The sequence below is a fragment of the Mustela lutreola genome, chromosome 6 (genome assembly GCF_030435805.1).
Source record: "Mustela lutreola isolate mMusLut2 chromosome 6, mMusLut2.pri, whole genome shotgun sequence".
In the NCBI taxonomy this organism is placed as follows: domain Eukaryota; kingdom Metazoa; phylum Chordata; class Mammalia; order Carnivora; family Mustelidae; genus Mustela; species Mustela lutreola.
The window spans coordinates 16,877,402-16,903,358 of NC_081295.1; the positions used below are offsets into that span (position 1 = coordinate 16,877,402).

The 25,957-nt window shown below is 40.1% G+C and overlaps 2 protein-coding genes across 2 annotated transcripts in view; one reads left to right on the forward strand and one right to left on the reverse strand.

The window, feature by feature from the left end:
- The window catches only part of NT5DC1 (5'-nucleotidase domain containing 1), a 135,187-nt gene that overhangs the window by 97,021 nt on the left and 12,209 nt on the right, over positions 1-25,957 (reverse strand). Inside the window, exons 5-6 of the mRNA XM_059176802.1 lie at positions 23,509-23,588; positions 21,988-22,072 (exon numbers count right to left, since the gene is read on the reverse strand). Of these exons, the coding sequence (XP_059032785.1) occupies positions 21,988-22,072; positions 23,509-23,588 (165 nt within the window). The remainder of the gene's footprint in view (positions 1-21,987; positions 22,073-23,508; positions 23,589-25,957) is intronic.
- On the forward strand, positions 13,241-20,922 carry COL10A1 (collagen type X alpha 1 chain). The gene is made up of 2 exons (XM_059176801.1): positions 13,241-13,402; positions 18,053-20,922. Exons 1-2 carry the CDS (start codon positions 13,249-13,251, stop codon positions 19,912-19,914), a joined length of 2,016 nt encoding a protein of 671 aa, XP_059032784.1. The 5' UTR covers positions 13,241-13,248; the 3' UTR covers positions 19,915-20,922.

A 25,957-nucleotide genomic window follows, 5' to 3' on the forward strand; every position in this document is an offset into this window, starting at 1 on the left:
TGAGATCATGACCTGAGCCGAAGGCAGCGGCTTAACCCACTGAGCCACCCAGGCACCCCAGTCAAGTGCATTTTAAAAGGAGTTCAGTACTGCTACATTGTAGCATGTAATAGGCATTAAGATATTCAAGAATTTTTATATCAATATTAAGGGTAAAATAAGATCTAAAAATAGATGGCTTTCAAATACAATATTTTTCAATATTATTGTGAAATCAGCTTCTAAAGAGAATCATTGAAACATAATTTTATTATTATTTTGGAATTTTAATTTTGTACAATTTATTTATTTTAGAGAGGGTGTGTGCATGTGCGAGAGCAGGGGGAGGGGCAGAGGGAAAGGGAAAAGAATCACAAGCAGTCTCTCTGTTGTGCAAGGAGCCCCACTTGGGAGCTGAGATCATAACCTGAGCCGAAATCAAAAGCCGAAATCAAGCATCAGTAATGCCTAACTGACTGAGCCACCCACGCACTCCTAAACATAATAATTTTATTACTTAAAATCTACATGAGTTTACCCAACGTTTATACCAAATAACAGAATTTTGAGCTTTAAGTTAATTACCCACAAATTGTTACTTAACAGAACTAGAGCTTTCACCCACAAAACACCCATTCACTAATAAGTATGGTAAGCTGTTTCCCAAAGGCTACAAAACTCATTACATTCCCTCCTAAATTCTCTTACTAAAGTTTTTTGTCAAATAATTCTTTTCTTGTTATATCTGCATTTTTACATACATCTATCTTTTGTAACTGCATTATTTGATCATGTATTGTCATATATATTCAATAAGCCTTTTTTTGCTTTTAAGCTTTTCTTGGCTGCGGTTATAAATCCAATGGTTACAAATTTAAAAAGCAATTATAAACTAGTATTTACCAATATGAGAAACTATGGTTTAGGGGAAATAAAGCCAAAAGCAGGACTGGAGGCAAAATGGGAAATACTTAAGTATCTATTCTTGCTCTCTTAAGATCTTAGTTGTAATTAAGAACAATCCTAGAGGGGCGCCTGGGTGGTTCAGTGGGTTAAAGCCTCTGTTTTCGGCTCAGAGCATGATCTCGGGATCCTGGGATCGAGCTCCACATAGGGCTCTCTGCTCCGTGGAGAGCCTGCTTCCTCCTCTCTCTCCCTGCCTGCCTCTCTTGCCTACTTGTGACCTCTGTCAAATAAATAAATAAAATCTTTAAAAAAAAAAAAAAAAAAAAGAAGACCAATCCTGGAGTGCCTGGGTGGCTTAGTCGGGTAAGCCTCTAACTCTTGGGTTTTGGCTCAGGTCACCATCTCAGAGTCGTGAGATCAAGCCCCATGTCAGACTCCATGCTCAGTGAGTGAGGAGTCTGCCTGAGATCCCTCTCTTCTTCTTTTGCCCCTCCCCCACTCACGTTCTTTCTTTCTTTCTCTCTCTCTCTCTCAAAGAAATAAAATCTTAAAAAAAGACAATCCTCTGTCATTTTTAACCTGTGCTAATTATAAAATTCTATAAAAATACGAGGATCCAAAAGTGAAATTCTAGATCTACCTCATTAGCATTTGTAAGTCAGTGCCATGTTCTGCAAAATCTAATATAGATTCAACTTCACTTAGAAATTATGTCTAAAAACTAATTCTAAGTAATGAAACTGCTATGAACTCAATGTTAAAAAGTGGTGTTATACTAATGAAACTTTACACTCGAACACAACTTCCTATATTATACACAATACTGAACTTACATAAATTTGGAGGAAAAAGATTCTTTGATAGTGTGCTAGTCCTAGTTCAAAACCGGATAATACTAAATTTTAAATGTATTTAAGGTTTCTGGTGCCAGATTTTCCATTCAACGGGCAGGAGTGAATTAAACATGGAATGAATCATTAGCTCAAAGTCCAGTTATTTTGAATCTAAAGAAATACTAGCATTTGAAAAAGTAGGCCAAAGATCACTAAGATAAAATAGCAAGAGAAGTCAAATTAGAAATCAACTCATAGGGGCGCCTGGATGGCTCAGTGGGTTAAGCCGCTGCCTTCGGCTCGGGTCATGATCTCAGGGTCCTGGGATCGAGTCCCGCATCGGGCTCTCTGCTCAGCAGGGAGCCTGCTTCCCTCTCTCTCTCTCTGCCTGCCTCTCTGCCTACTTGTGATCTCTCTCTGCCAAATAAATAAATAAAATCTTTAAAAAAAAAAAAAAAAAAAAGAAATCAACTCATAAAAGGCTTCCCCCCCCCCCCAAATCATCAAACTCTCCAAAGCTGAGAATTCCACATTAAGTTTTCTTAAATAGGATCTCTTTTTCAGAACAAATAATTTTAACTTTTACTATGGTTTATCATTATTAGGATTAAAATATTAGTAAGAGGTGGAATGTCTCCCAAAACATTGAGAATTTTTTGGTAAACCCATCCTCCCTTTCAGTCATTGTAAAAGGCCATGATGTGCTATGAATTAAGCGTAGTGACATTTCTTCAGGATATGTACCATTAGCACTAACTGAAGTTTGTTTTGTAATTAGCAAAATCTGAATTAAGCTGAATTAATGAAAAATAGTTTCCATCAATAGGAGATGATGTTCTAGAAAGCACTTGCCCACAAATTCTTGACAAAGAACAGCCCACACAGTAGTTCTGAATTTAACAGTCATATATGCAGAATTATATTGGATTCCTCATAGACCCTTAACATAGATCCAAAGAAAACTGTAACTCTACCATCACCTACCCTGTGATCTTGGCTATGATGCTTACCTTCTCTGGGCCTCAATTTTTCATGTCTAAAGATGGAGACAATAACAGTACCTCTTTCATGGGCTGCTACAAAGAGTAAATGAAATAAAGATGAATTGTACCTAGCACATGGTAAGAGCTTAAGAAATGTTAGCTATTCAGCTGAACATTCCCAGACAGATTTCACAGCTCTAAAAGGCATCTGGTTTTGCACACAAATTTGAATGTACTGCACACATCCATTTTATAGAAGATATCTTGTTTTAGTAAATAAGAATATTTGTAAATACATAACCAGGGATGGGTATGTTGATCCATAAGATAGAGCAGCATCTGAAGCATAGGTAAAAAAACCCTTTTTTCAACTGAATTATAGTCACAAATTATAGTGAAAAATACTTTCTGGTAATAGAAGTTATACTGTTCATTAAGTAATTGGATGATCTACTACCCAAGATTTTAATAGGAAAATGTTAATTTTGCCCAAATATACTTTTGCTAAGTAACAGGTATAACCCATAGCTCTCTCGTTGTTATCTAAAAGACTAACATGAAGTCGGTATTAAAAAAAAAAAGGTCTGGGCGCCTGGGTGGCTCAGTGGGTTAAGCCGCTGCCTTCGGCTCAGGTCATGATCTCAGGGTCCTGGGATCGAGTCCTGAATCGGGCTCTCTGCTTGGCAGGGAGCCTGCTTCTCTCTCTCTCTCTCTCTCTCTGCCTACTTGTAATCTCTCTCTGTCAAATAAATAAATAAAATCTTAAAAAAAAAAAAAAGGTCTAAGGCTGCTAAGGACAAAATTTAAATATCAATTTCTGCTACTTAACTTGAGATGAGTGTCTCTTGCAGCTCTAAAATCCAGTTTTTAGTGATGCTGAATGTGATTCTCAAATTTTTCATCTTACAAACACTGGTTGTTCTAAAATGTTATCTAGTATTCTCTTTCCAAATAATGTTTCACCCTTTACAGGTCATGTACTTTCATTCAAAAGAGAAGGTGCTAACAGGTAGTTTGTTTGTTTTTAAACTGGTAGTTTTTGAGAAGGGAAGGAATCTGTAAATGCCCATTTTTATTTCCTGGCATGGAACGTATGTCACTAAGGAGCTGAACGAATTGATGTATCCACACAGAGAGGGGGTATGGATGAGTGAGGAAATTTTGAAAATGAAGCACAGGCTTATATAAAAAGTTGCTCTGAAAGTGTTAACATTCAGATTCTGAGACATTTAAAGAAATCCCTTAAAATTCCCCCGAGTCCAGGCTCTTCTCCTTCTTCTCTCTCTCTCCATCTCAGCCTCTGTCCGGGACCCCTCCCTTCACTCTATACCCCTGTCATTGTTACCATGAGAGAACACTGTTTTGGAAAATTCTGAGTCCGAAATTCTAACTTCATTGGACAGAACCACTGGACAGAACAGCAGCCACAGTTAAAAGCTTTTGTGCAAGCTGTTTTGGGAAGCAGTTATTCATGCTGGGACCTCTTGCAAGAACTCAGAGTTATTTTAAGGTAGGACGTGAACTGAAAAGACCCAGACCCAAACCGGAATGTGCAAAAGGCCCCACCTCTGGGTGCCCACAAGTGTGAGGCAAAATGCCCACACTCAAAAAATATTGAAATCTGGTGTCCTAAAGCTCTGAGTCCCCTCGTCCAGCAAATATTTATGAAGTTCATGCTTTGTACCAGGCACTGCCTGCTCAGACTGGAGTTTTAATGATTAAATGACCCACAGTCCTGGAGTTAGTCAGAAACGAGTACGAAGTATGATTAGAAAACATGGTTTGATGATCGAAACCTGGATTTCCTTCCACACCAGAATCTGTGAATTCCAGATTCTAAAAGAAACGGAAGCAAAACCCCTAAGAGGCTGTGTTTGCTGTCTGTGTCCCCCACGACACTAAGAGCATCAGTAGCGGTTTGCAGCGTCTAACCTGGCAACTGGCGCGCAGTAGAGGCTCACAGTCTGGCAAACATTTGAGAAGAATGGCACTATAGACAGAATCAAGTATAACATCAGATATTTACTTCTTAGACATCATCATTCACATCTACTGAGCAAGCCCAGGCCCTGGTCTACCACTTCAAATGGCTCTTACGTCACCTTCCAAGTTTCCTACCCAATAAAAAAACCCAGAAAACAGGACAGGACTGTAGCATGCCTACCTTTCAGACTTACAGTCCGTCAGAAGTGACAATTATTTTGACTGTCCGCTGATGAAAGATAACTGATAGAATTTTAGCTCCAAAAAGGTCATGGGGGGAGGGGGGAAACACCACTATTAACAGTCATTATATTTCTATAGTGTACAAATTTTCTTTTCTTTTCTGTTTCCTACATTTTCTTTAAATGGTGATTATCCTTAAAATCTGAACGCAAGGGGGCACCTGGGTGGCTCAGTTGGCTAAGCGTCTACCTTCTGCTCAGGTCATGATCCAAGGGTCCTGGCACTGAGTCCTGCATTGGGCTCCCTGCTCAGCGGGGAGTCTGCTTCTCCTTTCCCCACTGCCTCTCTCTGCTACTCATGTTCTCCCTCACTTGCTCTTTCTCTCTCTCTCTCTCTCTCAAATAAATAAAATCTTTTTTTTTTTTAAAGATTTTATTTATTTATTTGACAGAGAGAGATCACAGTAGGAGAGAGGAAGGGAAGAGATCACAGAGAGAGGAGGAAGCAGGCCCCCTGCTGAGCAGAGAGCCCGATGTGGGACTCGATCCCAGGACCCTGAGATCATGACCTGAGCTGAAGGCAGCGACTTAACCCACTGAGCCACCCAGGCGCCCCTCAAATAAATAAAATCTTAAAAAAAAAAAAAAATCTGAAAGCAAGTGAGCAGATGGTAGGGCTTTCACTGATGAGGAAACCAGGTGTAAGGGGCCAGGGTAATGGATGGGCCAGAGATGGCGGCAAGAGAGTAGTTTCTTAGTCTCAGCTCACAGTTAGAGTGAGGTCTATCAGGCAGGTAACAAAGCTGTCTGCCTATGGAGAGTAGGGCCCAGCATTACTCAAACTGAAGACTGTAGAATGCATTTCAGTTGCTACTGTGAATTCAAGAGCTGCACCAGCAAGTCTCGTGGGCGGGGGTCCTGATGGTCTGGGCTGCCACGTGCAAATACCCTGCTTTGTACCTACAGGTACTTTGTACCCATAGTACTTGGTGACTGTGAAGTTGTTCAGAATATGATAAAGAGCAGGGGAATAAAAAGATTCAAATAGAAAGTGTCTTCCCCAATTAAAATGGTCATTTTTGACACTTTAACTTTCTGTCTGATTTCTCTTTCCAGCTTAGCAGAGGCTTCACGTGAAAGCTAAACTTGTAAATAGAGTAGGAATGGGTCTGAATAGCCTCTTGGGTGGCCAAGAAGATCGGAGGTCAAGGAGCCACGAGGCTCCGTATTTTTACCTCAGCAGGTTACTGTGGAAAGATGGTGATGTCACTAAGTGCTTGTGGCACAGAACTATGAGCTCTTTAAGTAATGTAGCAATTTATGTGTAATAGAAAATAGAATATAAAGCCTTGTTCAAACTCCTTAAGTGACTCTCGGTTTTTCTTGACCTGGCCTGAAGCTTCAGGGGTTTCATAAACATCTGTTTTTATGCACGAATTTCTCCTTTCAAGCTTTCAGCAGGTATCTAACCACTACGCCACATTAGACTGTTTTCACAAATAGATCATTTTTAGCTCTCTAACAGCACCTACGAATGTTCTTTTAAATTCTTTTCAAGAGGAATGAGGTACCATGAGGTGGTGGCGGATGCTGTGGGTCTCCCAGTGCCCCAGCAACACTTCCGGGCACTGTTCCATTTCCACTGCTAAAAAATTGAAGGATTAGGGAGACAGGAAAATCAGTATCCTCCTTGGGTGAGGAGATGAACATATTGGCTTAGTCGGTGGTGCTCTCTTCCAATGTACTCTCTCATCAACAGCTCCTCACTTCAGTAATTTTACTCAAACATTAGGGAAGGAGACATTCATAACACAGGAGTCAGTTTCCTCATCTCAAGAATGAGATGATTGATTTAGATGACCTCTCCTGTGCCTTACAGCTCTGTGTCCATGAAAGAACAATAATATTCTGAATCAAAAGTATAGATCTTAGGGGCACCTGAGTGGCTCAGTGGGTTAAAGCCTCTGTCTTCGGCTCAGGTCATGATCCCAGGGTCCTGGGATCGAGCCCTACATGGGGCTCTCTGCTCAGCAGGGAGCCTGCTTCCCCCCTCTCTCTGCCTGCCTCTGCCTGCTTGTGATCTCTGTCTGTCAAATAAATAAATAAAATCTTTTTTAAAAAAGTATAGATCTTAAAAGAAAAAGAAAATTTCGCGTGTTAAAAAATCCCCATTCTAGGGGCACCTGGGTGGCTCAGTGGGTTAAGCTTCTGTCTTCAGCTCAGGTCATGATCTCAGGGTCCTGGGATCAAGGCCCACGTCGGGCTCTCTGCTCAGCAGGGAGCCTGCTTCCCTCTCTCTCTGCCTGTCTCTCTGCCTAATTGTGATCTCTGGCTATCAAATAAATAAATAAATAAAATTTTTAAAAAAAATTCCTAAGCATAAAAGACAAATGACAAACTGGAAAGAACATGTGCAAACTCTATCACAGGAAAGAGGTTTCTATTCCTTTTTTTTTTTTTTTTAATATATTTATTTGTCAGAGAGAGAGAGAGCAGAAGTAGGGTGAGCAGCAGGCAGAGGAAGAAGCAGACTTCCTACTGAACAAGGATCCTGATAAGAGGCTTGATCCCCAGACCCCAGAATCATGACCTGCGCCAAAGACAGACAGTTAACGGACTGAGCCACCCAGATGTCCCAAGAGGTTTATATTCCTAAGACAGAGAACACTTTCAGGAAAAGTGAGCCAGAAGTACAGTCTTAACTATACAAAAAGATGCTCGAGCCGGTGCTTCATAAGAAGAACCAAAATCACCATTAAACCAAGATTATAGTTTTCACCTGTAAAATGGGCAAAAATCTAAAAATGCAACAAAATCTAAACAAGATAGCCTGTTGGTGAGGCTGTAAGGAAACAGACACTCATATTTTGCCAGTGGAAATATGAAATGACACAAGACCTATGGAGGAGAGTGAAATGACATGTAACAAAATGACAGATGCATTTACCATTTGACCCAGGATTTCCAGTTCTAAAAATCTCTCCTGAAGATATTCTGGCCAAAAAATACACATACACAAAGTAACCCACTACAAAAATCGTTGTAATGGCAAGAGAGAGGAAATAACCCATATACCCATCACAGGGAAACGTGTGTAAAACCATGGTACGGTCATACAGTGGAGTACCATGTAGCTGGGAAAAGGAAATGTGGATCATATTCACATAATGCTATGCAGTGATCTCCAAGACAAACTATTACATTAAAAAAGGTAGCATATAATATGTACTTTATGATGTCATTTATCTAAGAAATCGGAAGGGCATATAAATGAATACCTATTTTAAAAAATAATAGAAGCATAAACCAAAAAAGATTTTAAAAAACACACAAAATATATTTAAATCCATGAGTTTATAATGACTCTCAAACACCTCACAGGGTAACCTCTGAAGGATGCTAGGAAAATAAGCTTATTAGGTTGCACATGGATAAAGGCATTTCTCCTGATTTTTCTATGCACTCTGAGGTAACCAAATAGTTAATAAAGGAGTATTTACCTTTATGGAAGTATTCTAGCTAAAAAGAATAAGAGAATTCAAATACTACCATTTTGGGGGCGCCTGGGTGGCTCAGTGGGTTAAGCCTCTGCTTATGGCTCAGGTCATGATCTCAGGGACCTGGGATTGAGCTCCGCATTGGGCTCTCTGCTCAGCAGGGAGCCTGCTTCCCCCTCTCTCTCTGCCTGCCTCTGTGCCAACTTGTGATCTCTGTCTGTTGAATAAATAAATAAATAAAAATCTTAAACAAACAAACAAATACCACCATTTTGTATTCTCCAGTGAAATAATGAATCTAGGTAATGACCAATGCCTAGCAACACCACAAAAGACAACCAGCAATGAAGGGCCTTCTTGCTAAACAAGTATTTGTGTGTGCATCTCAAATCTGAAGGACATCAAACCTCTAGATCTAACTACCAATCTACAGGAAATGTAAGGTATAGAAAAGTATTTTAACTGACAACAAAATCCAAATTGTGGGATATTGATCAGAACAGATGACCTAGGTTTTCAACAAATAAACTGCAAAGGAAATAAAGAGACACAGAGAGAAAACAACAATACCAGGAACACGTAAGTTAGGGACTATTCATGAACTTAATTTGAACAAACAGTAAATCAATCAGTAAAAACATTTGACTCTGCATGTACATATATGTATACAGATGTGCCTGCACTGTACACATGTGGGTATCTCTCTCTATAGATTTACATGTACATATGTATGCACTTACATACCTATGCATACATGCATGTGTACATACATTAAGATAACTGGGAAAATTTGAACATGGGCTAAAGGATTTGATACTATTAAGAAACGGTTCATTTTATAGGTATGAAGATTTTGTTTTAGAGAAAAATGACTCATTTTCTGGAGAAGTATACTGAATATTCATAGGTAAATTGGGACAATATGTATTTGTCCATAATTTTTTAAAAGATTTTATTTATTTGAGAGCGAGAGAGAATGAAAGAGAGAACATGAGCAGGGAAGGGAGGGAGAGATTAAGGGAAAAGGAGAAGCAGACTCCCTGCTGAGCAGGGACTTGGACATGGGCTGGATCCTAGGACCCCCGGGATCATGACTTGAGCCAAAGGCAGACACTTTTGACTGAGCCACCCAGGCTCCCCTATTTGTCCACCATTTTGAGGTATGGTGAATGGAAGGACTGAGCGTCAGAGAGTTGAGATTAGTTTGAATTGGCCCAGGAATACCTAAGCATTCACTGTAACTAATCTCTACTTCTACAGAAAACTAAAATTTTCCACAATAAAGTTAGAAAGTAGAGACACAAAATGACAAAAAACTATGCAGCTAATATTAAGAAACTGGTAATGGAACAATGCCATCAGACCAAGATACTCCAACTTCAGAGTCCACTGTAATCACCTGAAGAGCTTTTTCACGATGCAATCTCAGAACTACCACTGTATCACCGGACCTTGAAGACTGAAGGAAATGTGTCCTGCCCCCTAGAACTGCAGGACTGGGGAAAAATGATTGCAGACCACTGTTCAAACCCAGGAAGGGTGGGGGTTGCACATTATTCACCCACTTTTTATCTCCATGCCGGACACAAAAAAAATATTCGGTGAATTAATCACTGATCCTGGCTAGTGAAAATGAACAGGCAAGCTTAGAACAGCTAAATGCTAGATGTGCAAAAAACATTTATATTTGATATTATAAAAATGCACTTAGGTTACTGAGTTGACAGAGCATGGCTTTCTGTTTTAAGTGGAATGGGTTTTCATCCAAAAGCCACAGACGAGTCACTTCAAACTGCTACAAGTAAACTCCCAGAATAAAAATAGTTTTAAATACACAATTGGGTGGGGTGTGGCTAGCAAATATTCTGATTCTACAATCTGTTTTGGAGGAGACAGTCCTTCTTATGTGACTAACAAAGCAAACAGCAGTCAGATTCCCTGTGCTGAAATAAGTATACTATTTGCAAAAAGGGTTGAATGGCCAAGCCTTATCCAATAAAGACACCACATTTTCCAAAGTTAAACGGGGTATATAGATTGACAAACAGCCACATGTATTTACATATCCCCAAAAGAAGGCATCTGAGCATCTGGTATGGACTTTGTCTCTAGTAAGTCCTAAATGGGGCCAAGCCCACTGTCTCACCATGGAGAACAGCAAAATACCTCCAACACAGAATGCTCTAATTTTAAAGCTGGGAGGAGCTTGGAAGCCTAGCCCAAACTTTTCATTGTGTAACAGACACCTAGAGAATTTGAGGTGAGAAGCTCTGGAATAGCTGGAGTATCCACAGACGAACAAACGGTCTACACAGGTGCACAGTGTAAAGACCTGAGAATTAATCTGTACTTTCACATGAACGTAATCTAACAGGGTAACAGTCTCAATTATAAATAAGTGTGTGTGTATCCACATATACATACAAAAATACTAGAATATGTACTTGTAATAATTCATTTTAAAACAAAATTGAAACAAAAAACCCCGAAGTCTACAGGCTAGCCTTCAAGGGCATCCATGTAACCTCACCTACTTTTTCAAAAACTTATCCAAATGAACCATAAGTAGACGGAAGGCAGCCATTTCTCTTACTAATCCTTTGTCGTATCTTATAGGCATAGCAGAGCATATATAATAATTACAAAAATCACTTTTTCAAGTGATGAAAAATGATTAGAATATAAATTTTTGAATTATCCTGTTCATGTGAGCTGATACAAAAATCACATTTCATATCTATCAATGAATATTACATAGAGACATATAGGATGGTAAAGATTTTTAAACATGGCAACCAATGGAAGGTTTAAAAGGGAGAGTTAGGAGAAAGGCAGTCAGTGAGGTGAGCTATCCATTTATATTTCTATAAAGATTTAATCTAACAAAATTCAGAAAATTATATTCAGGACAGGAAACAGGGACAAGAAAAAAAGAAACCTTCATTTCATCCAAGTTAGTGGCCAAACACTAACTTACATCAGTTATCAATCAGTCCTGAAACCATTCTACTTTAATTCTGCAGAGGTTTAAAAAAGGTTGTATCTATGCCTGTTACGGAATTTTCCTTCTCACCTACTTTACCTGTACAGTTGATTTCACTAGCTCCAAAAATAATGAAATTAAATAAAATACAAAATTTAGTCTCCCAACTTCCTGTTTGTATTAGATATTTTTTAGGATCCTGAAAACTGACTTTTAAGAGTTTCCTAATATTGTTAAAGAGAATTCTAAGCACTGAAAATGACAATGATAAGGTTTACTTTCATCTTTGGGGGAAAAATGTTTCTCATTGGGCTGAATCAAGATTCCTGAAGGAAATTGTAAGGTAAACCACTGATACTTTTTTTAAAAGCTGAAAGCAAAGTTCGAGGAATTTTTTTCTTCTGAAATGAACACAACCATCTTATTCAATAGACACAATATGATATCAGTTAAGGCTTTTGCCGTCTATAATCTATACTACAACTCTAAAGTAAAATCCAAAATTAAGCAGTAACACCTAAAGCTATTTACTGAACATACTGATGTATCGTAAATAAAGAGTCCAAATCCTTTATGGTAATTATATTCCTAACCCTATTCTCAAATTCATGGATATCTTGCCTCTGTCTGAAAACTAAAATATTTAATATATAAAAATTAAAGTAGATATTAACATATTAAAAATTTCTCTTACTAACTTCTGAGAACTTACACTAAAATTCCAAGACATAAAACAACATACCTACATTTTAATTGTTTTCTAAGAAATGGAGTTAGCTATTTGCATAAAAATTTAGGAACATTAATGGACACATTGAGGGCCTTATGTCATATTTGAAGAACTTAGAGGATGGTTTAAATCCACACCCCTCCCTCTGCAAAAAGACTTCCTCTCCTACTTTAATATACTACAAATATTTTCAACCAAATAACATAAGAATGTGCTTTCAAAAACACAAAGGGGGTATTATCATCCCATTATGAACCAACCTAAACATCTGAGTAATAACTTCTAAAATAAAACTCAGAAAAAGATGCTGCATGGTTAAAACTATTAATATATATTGAAGACAAAGAGTTTATTTTTCATTAAGAAAATAAGAGAGCCCAACCTGATCTTGTATGCTTGCCCAATAGAACTTTCCACTATAATTAGTACTCTCCACCTCTCAGGGGAGGAGCTTAAACTCAGGGGAACCTCAAGAAGTAAGGGAGAAACAGTATAAATACGGTAGGTCAGCTCCGGAGAAGGTACCTTCTGCACTGCTCACCTGGCCACAGGAGGGCTCAGAAAGCTGCCAAGAAACCATCTCCAGGAATTCCTGGCACCCAGGTAAGTCTATGACTTGATGTTCTGGTGGACTTTCATGGTAGCTTGTTTGGAAACGGGCCTCAATAAATCAACTCTTTATTTTTTTGTCATTTAAAAAAAGCGACCTTCCACTAAAGTGTACTCAGAAAGTTCAATCCATATTAGCCTCTATAAGAAAATAGTTCTAAGAAAACCATATTCGTAAAATTATGTCCTACTTAGTTTATTTTGAAACTGCTGGATATTTCAACCTATGTTAAAGATCTTAAATTATTAATACAGGTATCTAATTATAGTTTCTGTATTTCTTCTTCAAAAATCACTTCAGTTTTATTGGTTACTTGAATGTGGTTTCCACTAAAAACTAAGTCATATATTCATATAACTAAAAATTTCTAATTCTGGTTTATGGAATATATTAAAAACAGAAAGGATAAGGTAAAAAAGGTAGTTAATGAAATAAAGAATTCATGTGTTCAACTACAGACAAATAAAACAGGTCAATAACAATAAATGATTCTTTTTTTTTTCTTTTTTTTTTTTTTAACAAGAAATGATTCTTTTCTGTTTTTCAGACGCCATCTGAGAACATGCTACCACAAACAGCCCTTTTGCTGCTAATGTTCTTGAACCTGGTTCATGGAGGATTTTATGCTGAGCAATTCCAAACACCTACAGGCATAAAAGGTCCACCACCCAACACCAAGACCCAGTTCTTCATTCCCTATGCCATAAAGAGTAAAGGTAAACTTTATATATTTTGCAGTATTAACTAACTGGTTACTGCTTTCTACAATCTTAATGATCTCTTTAACAAAATGCTTTTAACTCTACTTGGTGTTAAATTATCTTCAAACTCCTAGTTTGCCCAAAATAATAAAGCAAAATGATTTATGGAAAAAGTAAGACTATTCAAGTACATTAATATCCTTTCCACAGTGAGTAGGGTAGAAAGATGTACCTGAAGAAAATTAAGAACTTTTATGTTTAAAGCTTTTCCTACCATTGATGCTTCTGCACAAATAACCAACCATGAGGGAGAAAAATGGATCCAAAACAAATTAATCAAGTTTAAAATCTTAATGAGAAATAACTGCCAATTATACCGAGAGGAACAGGTTTAGGTATCTAAATATATATATATTTTAAAATCTATTTATTAATTTGACAGAGCGAGAGAGATCACAAGTAGGCAAAGCAGGAGGCAAGGCGGGGGGAAGCAGACTCCCCGCTGAGCAGAAAGCCTGATGTGGGGCTTGATCCCAGGACCCTGAGATCATGACCAGAGCCAAAGGCAGAGGCTTTACCCACTGAGCCACCCAGGCACCCCCCTATTTATACATTTTTGTATGGATTAGCTGTCAAATACACAGACTTAATTGCCGTGTACTAACTGTGGGGCCTCAAGTAAGTTACTCACCCTCTCTGTGCCTTAGTTTCCTCGCTCATAAAAAAAGCAGCAGCAGCGATCTCAAAGGGCTGTTAGGAAGTTTAAGTGAGTTACTACTACCTGTAAAGTATGCAAGTATTAGCTGTGTTACTCGTACGTCTCCACTTCCTCACACTGTACGGAGGGCTAGCCTTAGATAGGTTTTAGCTTTGTTCTTGAATCTTTCCCCAGCTGTTCAGCTTTCTCAGATATTGTGAAGAGAACTGAGAAAATGTATACGCACACTCCTAACAGATCCTCAAGGAAGGGCAATTATTAGGGTTTCTCATTCACTAATTCCACTGAATGACATCAGGCACATACTACCTGAAATCTAACTGAATCTAACTGCATAATCTGAACTGATTTTAAGATTCAAGTTTTCTTTCCTTAGTATTTTTTCATTATAGTTACATATTTTACCTTGCAAATAACGCTAAGGATATTTGCCATAGACTTTAAAAATAGTGCTTTTGGAGACAACCATGTTCAGGAAAGTAAACATACAGGATTGTCTTCTTAGAAAGATGAAATTTAAAACATTTCATGAAAGGTAGCTTAATGTTTAAAAATAAATGGACAGGTATGTCACAAAAACTCCCGAATGTCTCAAAATACAAATAAAATACGAGAAAGAGAAAAGTTACAAAAGAAACCTGCTACTTTCCTTGAAACAATGAATGGCAATTCATGTGAAATGCTACGACATACATCACTGGGTATATTTCTATATTCACAAATTCAGACTCTTCGTAGTTTACCAAGATCATATGAAACCACCTTGAGTTAAAAATCAAATGTACCCCTTGTAGATGGTTTAAAATGTTTCTGTTTTCCCATCTTACTATACTGCATTATCTTGGCTACTTCTGCAAAATAAATGAAAAGCTTAGAAGCTGCATTTCAACTGCTAAATTCACTACAGTCTCTACTTGATGATACAAGGTGATACAAGGTGGAAACTCAAGTACATCATCATTAACTGGCAGGCACTAATGTATTAAAAGAAAGACAAAAGTCTACAATGTATACACATATAGCATTAGGTTGATAACAGAAATACAAAGAGTGCCTATGTAATTCCTGGGCCCATCTGTTCAACACAGGTTCAGAGGGCTCAGCCAAAACACACCAAATTATGCTGCAAAGCAATGCAGAGCTGGTGGCCCCTTGGGTGCCATATTCTGACATGATCGACCACTATTTCAATTTCTGGACATTTCAGAAACTTCTTTGCTAGGTAATCATTTTTCCTTGAGGATGATACCACCCTAATCTTTCATTTATCCCCCCCATTGGCAAGCAACAAATAGGGGCTATCCCTTAAAGACACAACAGAATTCATTTTTTCTTGGATCAAGAGGTGGAGGACCGGGGCGCCTGGGTGGCTCAGTGGGTTAAGCCGCTGCCTTCGGCTCAGGTCATGATCTCAGGGTCCTGGGATCGAGTCCCGCATCAGGCTCTCTGCTCAGCGGGGAGCCTGCTTCCTCCTCTCTCTCTCTGCCTGCCTCTCTGCCTACTTGTGATTTCTCTCTGTCAAATAAATAAATAAAATCTTTTAAAAAAGTTTAAAAAAAAAAAAAAAAAAAAAAAAGAGGTGGAGGACCTTTGAGGGCAACATTCCAAGTGACTGAGATCACCCTATCCTCAGATGGTGGTCTATGCCTCAAGTCTATAACCCAGCCTCAAATGGTGGTCTATGGAGTCGTTTTCATTTTTAAAATTTTCATTTGTTATTTAAAAAGAGAGAGTGTAAGGTGGGGGGTGGAGGAGGTGGAAAGAATTCTAAGTGGACTCCAAGCTGAGCACAGAGCTCGATCTCATGACCCTGAGGTCATGACCTGAGCCAAGACCAGGAGTTGGATGCTTAACTGACTGAGCCACCCAGGCAACCCACTATGTAGTCATTTTCAGTAAGACTGTTTTTCCTCCCTATTTTAACAGTTAAACAGATTTCCAACCAGACTAAATGATTTTTAGTATGGATAAGATCTTTAGGAGATTCAGAATAAGATTCTGAAGTAAACCCCATAGTTTGCATTTGAAAAAAAAAGTGCTATTTTGTTTTCTATTTATTCATCTATTCTATTTGTAATATACTACACCTCTTGATACTTATAGACATTTAAGGTATGTACACTAGAAAGTCAATCTATCAATGATATACATATATTTATATATGTGTGTTTGTGTGTATATTTATAGAGAGAGATCTTTTCCACAAATTAACTTTCTCAGAGTCTTCTTCCTGATGTCATTTACTGAATCCCATGAGTGAATAAAGTTCCATACATTTGAATATTTACAAAATGAAATGTAATAACTCTAATTAGTACAAAATATAAATACCCAAGTCTAAAATAATTTTCCTATTTTAGCTTATCTATTTTAATGATTCTGCTGTATATTTTATATTTCATTTGTCACCAAATTTATTTCAAATATGAGTACCCAAGAGAATAATATTAGCAATTACTACTGGCTGATTACTTCTTACATGCCAGTTAATATGAAAGATTTTTAAAAGTATTATAATGTACCAACAATTGACAGTTGATATGAACCATACCCATAAGCATGTTTTCAAAGGCAATTTATAATTCTTTTTTTGTTTTTTAAATTTGTAATTCATTTAATAATAGTTCCAATTTAGTCTTCACTCTGATTTCTAAAGCCATTAAAGATTTAGATAAAGTTTAAGTATATTAATTAATCACTTTTGTACAAAATACATGTGGCTCAAAAGTCACAGCCATAAGTCATTCTCGGGGTTTTGACCAAACTGTTCATTAACTATGCCATTTGCTAAATCTACCATAACTACGAACCATTTTCCAACAGTAAAAGAATTTAAATAGTATAGGCAGGCATTCCAGCTATCTTCTTGAAGACTTATTAAACGCAAAATGATTTTAATATAAGTTCTGCAAATAGACATTGCAATCATATGTAATTATTGCCATTTTTGCTAGCAATTAAAGAATTTCTCTGAGAAAGAAAAGACTATTTCATAATAGATGCTTACAATAATTGATGCCTAAAGATCCTCTGATACGAGAGTTATTTTCCCAGTTATATATCCTAATACCAGAATGCTCTGTTAATTCCCACCTCTGAACGACTAAAACCAAAACACTGGACACCTCTTATCCCAGGGACACTTGTTTCACTCCCTTCATAACTGAAGCTCTTGTAAGATGTGTCCTGTGCTCCGCACACTTGTGGTCCAAGAGCCCTTTTCCCATCACAGGCAGTGAATGAGCCTTTTCTGAACTGAATTCATAGTATCAGTAGAAGTACCTGGTTCAAATGGTCCCATACCTCTATGAAATCAATAATAACTATGTGCATTAACCAAAGAAAACTTTAGATAAGCATTTTAATGCTATTTTATATACCTACTATTTTATATACCCTGCCCACTGGATCCAATTCTCTTTGCTGCTGTGTTAAGTCAATGAAAGGAGGGTATAGGAGCTCACGGTATGTGCCGAGGGTGAAAAAAATCAACCTACATCTGAACTGTGTTCAGTAGGCCAGGGCAGATTTTCTCACCAGATATCTTACAGGACAGCTTTTGTGAGAGAAAACTGTCATAGTTCTTAAATACTTTCCCATTTATTCTGCATTTGTCTTTTTCTTCCTTTCTATCAAATACCTTTTTTCCCCTTTCCTCTCGAGGTAGATGACCTTCCCAAAATAAATGGGGTAAATACCTCCACTGCACTCTTATTCTAGATGAATTCTTCAACCCCAGTTTATTTTCCTGGATAATGAGGGTGTACTGAAAGTATTAGAGGAGCCATGGTCTTATGAAACCATCCTCTCTGGCACTGTTTTTACATACAATAGAAAATGTATTATCCAAAAACCACTTAAGACTAGTCTGCCAAAATGGACTGACAGTGCGAAGTCACCACTAACCATCTCTCTCTCTGGGCGTGTGTATCGGGCGTGTTTCTTAGGTGTATCTGTAAGAGGAGAGCAAGGTATTCCTGGCCCACCAGGCCCCGCTGGACCTCGAGGGCACCCAGGCCCATCTGGACCACCAGGAAAACCAGGTCACGGAAGTCCCGGACCCCAAGGAGAGCCAGGGCTGCCCGGACCACCGGGACCATCGGCCACTGGGAAGCCGGGTTTGCCAGGACTCCCAGGAAAACCAGGGGAGAAAGGACCATCTGGACCAAAAGGAGATGTGGGACCGGCTGGTTTACCAGGACCACGGGGCCCACCAGGGCCACCCGGAATCCCCGGCCCAGCTGGAATGACTGTGAGGGGAAAACCCGGACAACAAGGTCGTGCAGGAGCCCCGGGACCCAGGGGCTTTCCTGGAGAGAAGGGCGCACCGGGAGCGCCTGGTGTGCTTGGACAGAAAGGGGAAGCAGGATACGGCGCTCCTGGACGCCCCGGTGAGAGGGGTCTTCCAGGCCCTCAGGGTCCCATGGGACCACCTGGCCTTCCTGGAGTGGGAAAAAGAGGTGAAAATGGGTTTCCAGGACAACCAGGTGCCAAAGGCGATCGGGGTTTTCCAGGAGAGAGGGGACCAGCGGGCCCACCAGGCCCCCAAGGTCCTCCTGGGGAACGAGGACCCGAAGGCACTGGAAAGCCAGGAGCTACCGGAGCCCCAGGCCAGCCAGGGGTTCCTGGGACAAAAGGTCACCCTGGGGCTCCGGGACTAGCTGGGCCTCCAGGGGCTCGTGGCTTCGGGAAACCAGGGTTGCCAGGCCTGAAGGGACAAAGGGGTCCTATTGGCCTTCCAGGAAGTCCAGGTGCTAAAGGGGAACAAGGCCCAGCAGGTCATCCCGGGGAACCAGGTGTGACTGGACCCCCTGGAAATACGGGACCCCAAGGACCAAAAGGCATGCCAGGCAACCAAGGGATTCCCGGTCCTAAAGGTGAGATGGGGCCGGTGGGGCCTGTAGGACACCCTGGGACTAAGGGAGAAAGGGGTTCCTCTGGGTTAGATGGAAAACCAGGGTACCCGGGAGAACCAGGCAGCAGTGGTCCTAAGGGAAACCAAGGGTTACCAGGCCCAAAAGGGGACTCTGGAGTTCGGGGACCTGCTGGTCTCCCAGGCCCTGTGGGCCCAGCAGGAGCTAAGGGAATGCCTGGACACAATGGTGAGACTGGGCCAAGAGGGGCCCCTGGAATACCAGGAACCAGAGGCCCCATTGGGCCACCGGGCATTCCAGGATTCCCCGGATCTAAAGGGGATCCGGGAACTCCAGGTCCTCCTGGGCCAGCGGGCGTAGCAACTAAGGGGCTCAATGGTCCCACTGGGCCACCAGGGCCTCCAGGTCCGAGAGGCCACACTGGAGAGCCTGGCCCCCCAGGCCCCCCAGGGCCCCCAGGCCAAGCAGCCCCACCTGAGGGCTTCATAAAGGCGGGCCAAAGGCCTTTTGTTAGTGCCAGCCAGGGAGTGACGGGAATGCCGATGTCCGCTTTCACTGTTATTCTCTCCAAAGCTTACCCAGCTGTAGGTATTCCCATCCCATTCGATAAGATTTTGTACAACAGGCAGCAGCATTACGACCCCAGAACCGGCATCTTTACCTGCAGCGTACCAGGCACGTACTACTTCTCCTACCACGTGCATGTGAAAGGGACCCACGTGTGGGTGGGCCTGTATAAGAACGGCGCCCCTGTGATGTACACCTACGACGAGTACACCAAAGGCTACCTAGATCAGGCTTCAGGGAGCGCGGTACTCGATCTCGCGGAGAACGACCAGGTGTGGCTGCAGCTGCCCAACGCTGGCTCGAGCGGGCTGTACTCCTCGGAGTACGTCCACTCCTCTTTCTCGGGGTTCCTGGTGGTCCCGGTGTGAGCGTGCGCCCGCCAAGCTCATGTAACTCGGCCTGAGAAGGCGTTCCCCAACTCCACCGTGCCCCACAGAAAGCATATGGAGGTAGGCCAAAAAAAAAAAAAAAAAAGGGACGAATTTTGATTTTCCAAATACAGATTTGAGCTTTTGGACCCACCAATTCTACCCCCGCCCGGAGAAAGTGCGCTGCAGTGGTAAACAGCAGGGGAAAGCCCTCCTGAATTTCTAGTAAGCGGTCCCAAGGCTCTTTAAAGTGTTCTGTGAACTCCTTCAGAACTTAAAAATTTCACCCTGAAAGTCCTACTAACCTAAAAAATTTTGAATGATCACAAAGAAACCCTGAAATGTGACACGAAATTATGTTAAATTTGATTTTGGAAATTCAGCATTTTTTTTCTTTTAATCAGCCGATTAACAGGAGAACTTCTAGGAAACATTCAGAGGGTATCATGTCTTTATAGAACTCACATACTTGAATATTCAAATTTAAAAGGCACTGTATACTCTAAGATCTTTATGATAGTGCATTACTTGAAGGCTTACACGGCCCCTTCATCAAGATTTATTCAAATGTACAGGTGCACACAGACTTCTTACAACTCTAATAAAAAGCCAAAAGATGATGTTAAAATAAATCTGAAATGCAAGGTGCTTTAGCCATGAATCTTTTCAGATTTTTCTGTGACTCCAGAAAAGCTTTCTATATACCCGGCACAACTTGGAAATGGGTGTCTAACCTAGTTTATTTATTTAATACAAGTGTGATTAATTTGATTTAATTCCATGTTGAGTCTTAACAGATTATGATTTTGTGGGTTTACAGAACATCGCCATAAGGACCTTGAGCCTCCCACTTTAGTGAAATTATTGCTAATGTCAAGGGTTTCAAAATCTGGCTAGAAATGAAAAGATGTGATTTATTTATGCTCTGTACTGTATTTTTATACTGCTGCTTAAAACTTCTAAGCTGTGCCTCACTTATTAAAGCATGACATGTTTTACCTACTCCTTATTTACAATGCAATAAAATAACATCAACAGATTTTTATGCTGAATTTTTTTGAGAGCAGCAATTTGCTATTCTCAACTATTTTCTTTTAAGGCTTTTCACTTTACAAAGTTCATAAAAATAAAACAATAAAGTGGTGGGTGGCCATTACAGTTGTCATGGATACTCCCCTGTACTGGGGTGGGGATTCGCACACACCCCTCAGCACTCCACATGGCTACAAAAAGACACCCACAGGACCATATGGGACCTACCAGCCAGGGCTGTATGCCAGTGACCAGGCACAGAAAAGTGAGACAATCTCGCTAAGCAGTGATTTCTTCAGGAAAAGAAAGAAGCAGGTGGCAGAGAAATATGCAATTTGAAAAAATATTTGGGAGTTGCTATTTATTGCCTTGACATGTTTTTAGTCACAATATTTAGGATTATTTTGATTACTTAAATTACCATTAAAAGGAAGGCAGGCAATTTATGTCAATCAAAGGCAACCTTTTTCTAAGCTGAGAAACACTGTTCTTGAGCATCTAACAGTCCACTGGGTGACTCAGGGCAGCCTGGTTCGAGTTCCCAAGGTAACCTATGACAAAGCATCCCTGTATGCCTTAGAGATCTTCCGCATAACCTTACCTGAGATGCAGCTGTGAGACCTGATGTGCAGCCTGGCCAAGACTCTGCCCCATTCTGAGTCAACCAGTCCTGTTTTCCAGCAATGAGAATGGAATTCTCACTCTCCCTACCTGTCTATAGCTACTACGCCCAGGGTTCTAGGGAGTAATCCTCATCACCGAGCCAGGAAACAGCACAGCTGGAACTCCATTCTGGGGAACCCACGAAACGCCCCTTCTGGCAGGTCAGGGAGAGAGAGCAGAGCTCAGAGGACAGGCAATTGTAGCCATGGAGCAGACATGAATAAAGTACCTCTTAAAATATAAGCAGTAACAACTTCATTTTAGATAAAATGAAGTCCTGATTGGGGAACATGACAAAATAGGTAACTTCAAACTAATTCACAAGCCGCGCAGCATTTAGCAAACATCAATTAGAAAGTCTCCCATCACATTACTCACCCTTAAAAGCTGACATTTTATAATTGTGTTGTATACCAGCAACTATATCCTTCCAAAAATCAAATGTTTTTTGACCATTGTTCCGCTGGGAAAAAAAAAAATCCCAAATGTTAACACATGTAATAATTTTTTAAGCACAGAAGAAAAAAAAGCAAGCAATTACAATATTGCTATAATCTAAAAATGGGACTCATATTTTAGAAAAGATAACAGATGAAAAAACTCATTCTAGGAATGGGATTTTAAGAAGAAAGATCTTCCAAGAAAATCACTGCTACAGATACATATATACACATGCATATAACTAAATATTAATATAGCTCGTATAGCCCAAATAAAATAGAAATTGCTACTCAGTGTGAAGTCTAAAAATTATATAATTTAAACACAGGAGTAAATTTACAGTGTTATAGCTTTCTGTACCGCGGCATCGATGGGGCTGAGAAGCCCCAAATCCTAAAGTCCTAAAAGCTGGTTACTTTAGAATTCAGTGCACATTTTCCGGACTTTAATAAAAAAAGAGTAGAAAATCTCTACAGGAGAGATGAAGGAGGTTCCAAATCCAAAACATAAACCACTTTTATTTAGATTTTTTTTTAAACCAGGAAGCAAATAAACATTACATTGAAATACATAATCCCACAAGGCCTTGCCGTCTTGGAACCATTATTAACCAGTGTCCTTCTACCTAAACAAAAACAAACTACTAGACATTTGTACCTAATTAAACTCTGGAATATCTGAAGACTAATACATTTGCCTGAAGTCACTATGGATGAAAAACTGATTCCATCTCAAGTAAATAATAACTTCTACATGATAAAATAATTGCTCAGCGGAAACTCGCAAACACATGACTAATTCTGGCTCAAAAGAAAACCACTATCCATGTTCTATTATTAACGTGATTGTTATGATGTTCAAAGACAACACAAGCAAAACTGAAAAGTAATTCTGATATAAAATTGGTGTCTGCTCACAGGTATATTCCATATATCTAATAATAATCATATTATTATTCAGTAATATAATAATTATATTCCTAAGTATATTCAATATATTCAATAATATATTCAATCTTCATAAATAGTACAAAGTCTATACATATCAAACTGCTCAAAATGAGGAACTTAAAAACTTCATCTCATTTTTTTTTGATTTTGTATTATTTAGAGTGCTTAACGATAGTGGGATTTTTAAAATTATCTTTAATTATTTTTTTTTAAATTCTGCTAATGAAACCCAAGAAAATATTCTTTCCATCTGTAAGGTATTTTCTTTTTAGACATTTGCACCCCCTGCTGGAGAAGAGGTTTATTATCCCTCAGGGGAAAAATGGTCAGGGCTATTTAATTTTCCCAAGGTATCTGACCAAATTCTCTATGTTTTCCTTCCTCAGTCACTTCCAAGACCACAAAGAGGAAACTGAGTAAAATCTCAACCCAAAGACATATATAGTTAAGTCCTCTGATTTATGACTGAATACCTATTGTAACTTCTGAAAAACGAGTCCCTGCTCACCTTTGATAGAGAGTCCACCACTCTGGCACATAGAAGCGCTCCTGGCAGGTCAAAGTAGTTATCATAAAAATAGTATTTTCCTAAAAAAGAACAAAATTTTACACTGGGAACAAATGGCTCATTTATGTGACACACAGAAACTTGGCTGAAGAGACACCAGACTTTGGTCTGGTTCCTTAGAGGGGCCTCTATTTCAAGTCAGAATAGCTCTATTGCAGGCGTTCACTGTCTTTTAAAGAAGGATTAAGCTATAAGAAAGTTAAAAAATGACCGCCCTAATTCAAGGATCTTATGAAAAAAAATTTTACGTAAAAACGAAAACTAGACTATATGTTAACTATGAAATGGATTATAAAACAGCCACAATTTATGTTATCAATGTCACTGAATGTCAAGACAATCAGCCTAACACTGGAGCACCACGAAGTCATCTGCATAACAGCCCTTCTCCTATCTGTGCTGGCTGGTCCACCTTCAGTTTCATGTGAGGACAACCCGGGTGATGAGAGGAATAGACAACAACAACAACAAATCACATCATGTGGGATATGGTGTACTTATCTGGGAAAAACTCAGGTGCACAGAACAGGCACGGTAGAATCTCAGGGAGGAGAGAGATTGATTTATTTTGCTTGACCCTAGGACGGAATTAAACTTGAGCCCTTCCTTGGTGCAGAAGTCTCTTTTGAATCTGCCGTCCCTGGGCAGACCCTTGATGTCCCATATTGCGTTCCTTTGGCTCATGCTGGAGCCCAGTCACTGCTGTGCTTAATGGCATCATCCCACCTCAAGCACACCTGTGTCATTCAGCCCCTCGAGAAGCCTGTGGAGTCCATGTGGCTCATGTGGCAAGCCTCAACCAGGAGCCAGTGGGAGAGCCTCAAGTTTAGGGGCCAGTGAAGGCTCCTGTCCCTTGGATCGACAACTCTGGGAGATATTCTCAGTGCTTCTCAGAAATCCAGTGGAATCCAGCTCCAACTGTTTCTACCTTCTACAGCTTACCCTCTCCACTATCTCATTCCTGTATACCAGGATCGGGACCAACCACTCTGCTTTGGGGGGATCCCAATGTCATAGAATCCTCAGGGAATCCTTGTACAAGGAGGAATCAAACAGAACCAAAGGCGAAGCCAGACTGTAGTTTAATGTGAGAAAGTACCTCCTCAAACGTCACAACTGTTGCATGCAATATTGTAAGTGCCTGATTTCAAGTACTCCCTTCTTCCCATTTGTAAGCTAAGTATGAAGTTATGGAACACAGCAGTCTTGTTCCCTAGCGTCCACTATGCTCAATATCCAGCATACTGCAGGGACTCAACAAATGTTTGTTGAATGACTGAATGACCTAACAGTGGAATGGATTTTTGGAATGAGGGAGTGCCACACGTAAATCAGGAGAAAATCCTCTGCAGGGGCTAGATGTCTATCCTTTTAAATGTCATTAAATGCCCTTTACTTCTACATATCAAATTATTAAGAATGTATAAGAAATAAAGTCAAAAGTTCTCCATCTGTTAATTCACAAAATGGCTACGTGAGTTTACATATCCTTTCCCGCAGTTAAAAATAGTTTGGTTGGCATTTCTTCCTGGTTTTTACTCTTACAGCTGAAATTATTGGTAGAACATCTTAGATTACTGTTTATTCCTCAGAAAGGTCAGGATGGCTCTGCTGCCTGAGGAACCAGGCATCAGGAGGAAAAGGGAGATCACAGCCTATGTGCTTTTCTGCCCACACTCTGCTGTGCTGTAAGGCCACAAAACACTCCCGGGCTCCCGAGACCAGGATGGTAGGCACCCCTTCCCACGGTCCACAGACCTGCACTTGATCTAATCTCCTGGCCTGCAACACCAGCGTCGCCAGCTGCTCCGGGCGCGGTGGCAGCAGGAGATCTGTCGTCCTGCCAGTTACGTGCCCTTGCTTTCCCCTTCCTCTGTGGCCATTAACAGACAAAATTCAGTTAGAGTTAAAATACTGATCCTGAGTCTTGGATGGGATCTAATCAAATAACTCAGGGGTTTAATAAGACTCCCTCCGAGAAGCCAAGGGGGCTGAGTCACTGGACTGTAAAATGTGGGCTGGATGACCGCTGTGTGGGCACGCTGAGACTTCTTTAGTCCTGACCTATGAACTGGGCCAGGCTGCTCTCGATGCCTCTTCTTCCACCAAAACTCCAAGACTGTACCCCATGAAAGCTTTGCTTCTCGCCCCTCCTAATGAGCAGAGAACTCACTGGCAATGAAGGGATCAGTGAGCTCAGATAAAGAAAATAAGCCTCTAACAAGTTCTAAGATCCTTAAACTTTGCCCACTGAGAACTCATTCCCCAAGAAGCCACTGCCGACACTACATACTTCACAGACTGCTTGCTCTCACTGGTCACAGACCAGAGGCGCATGCATGACTGAGGGCAAAAGAACAACTTATGATAGCACAATGTTCTCACTTGT

Excerpts from the sequence above, each read along its gene's own strand:
- COL10A1 (XM_059176801.1), top strand. The coding sequence starts at position 13,249 with ATGCTACCACAAACAGCCCTTTTGCTGCTAATGTTCTTGAACCTGGTT. Across the intron at positions 13,403-18,052 it reads CTATGCCATAAAGAGTAAAG|GTGTATCTGTAAGAGGAGAG; the intron begins GTAAACTTTATA and ends CGTGTTTCTTAG.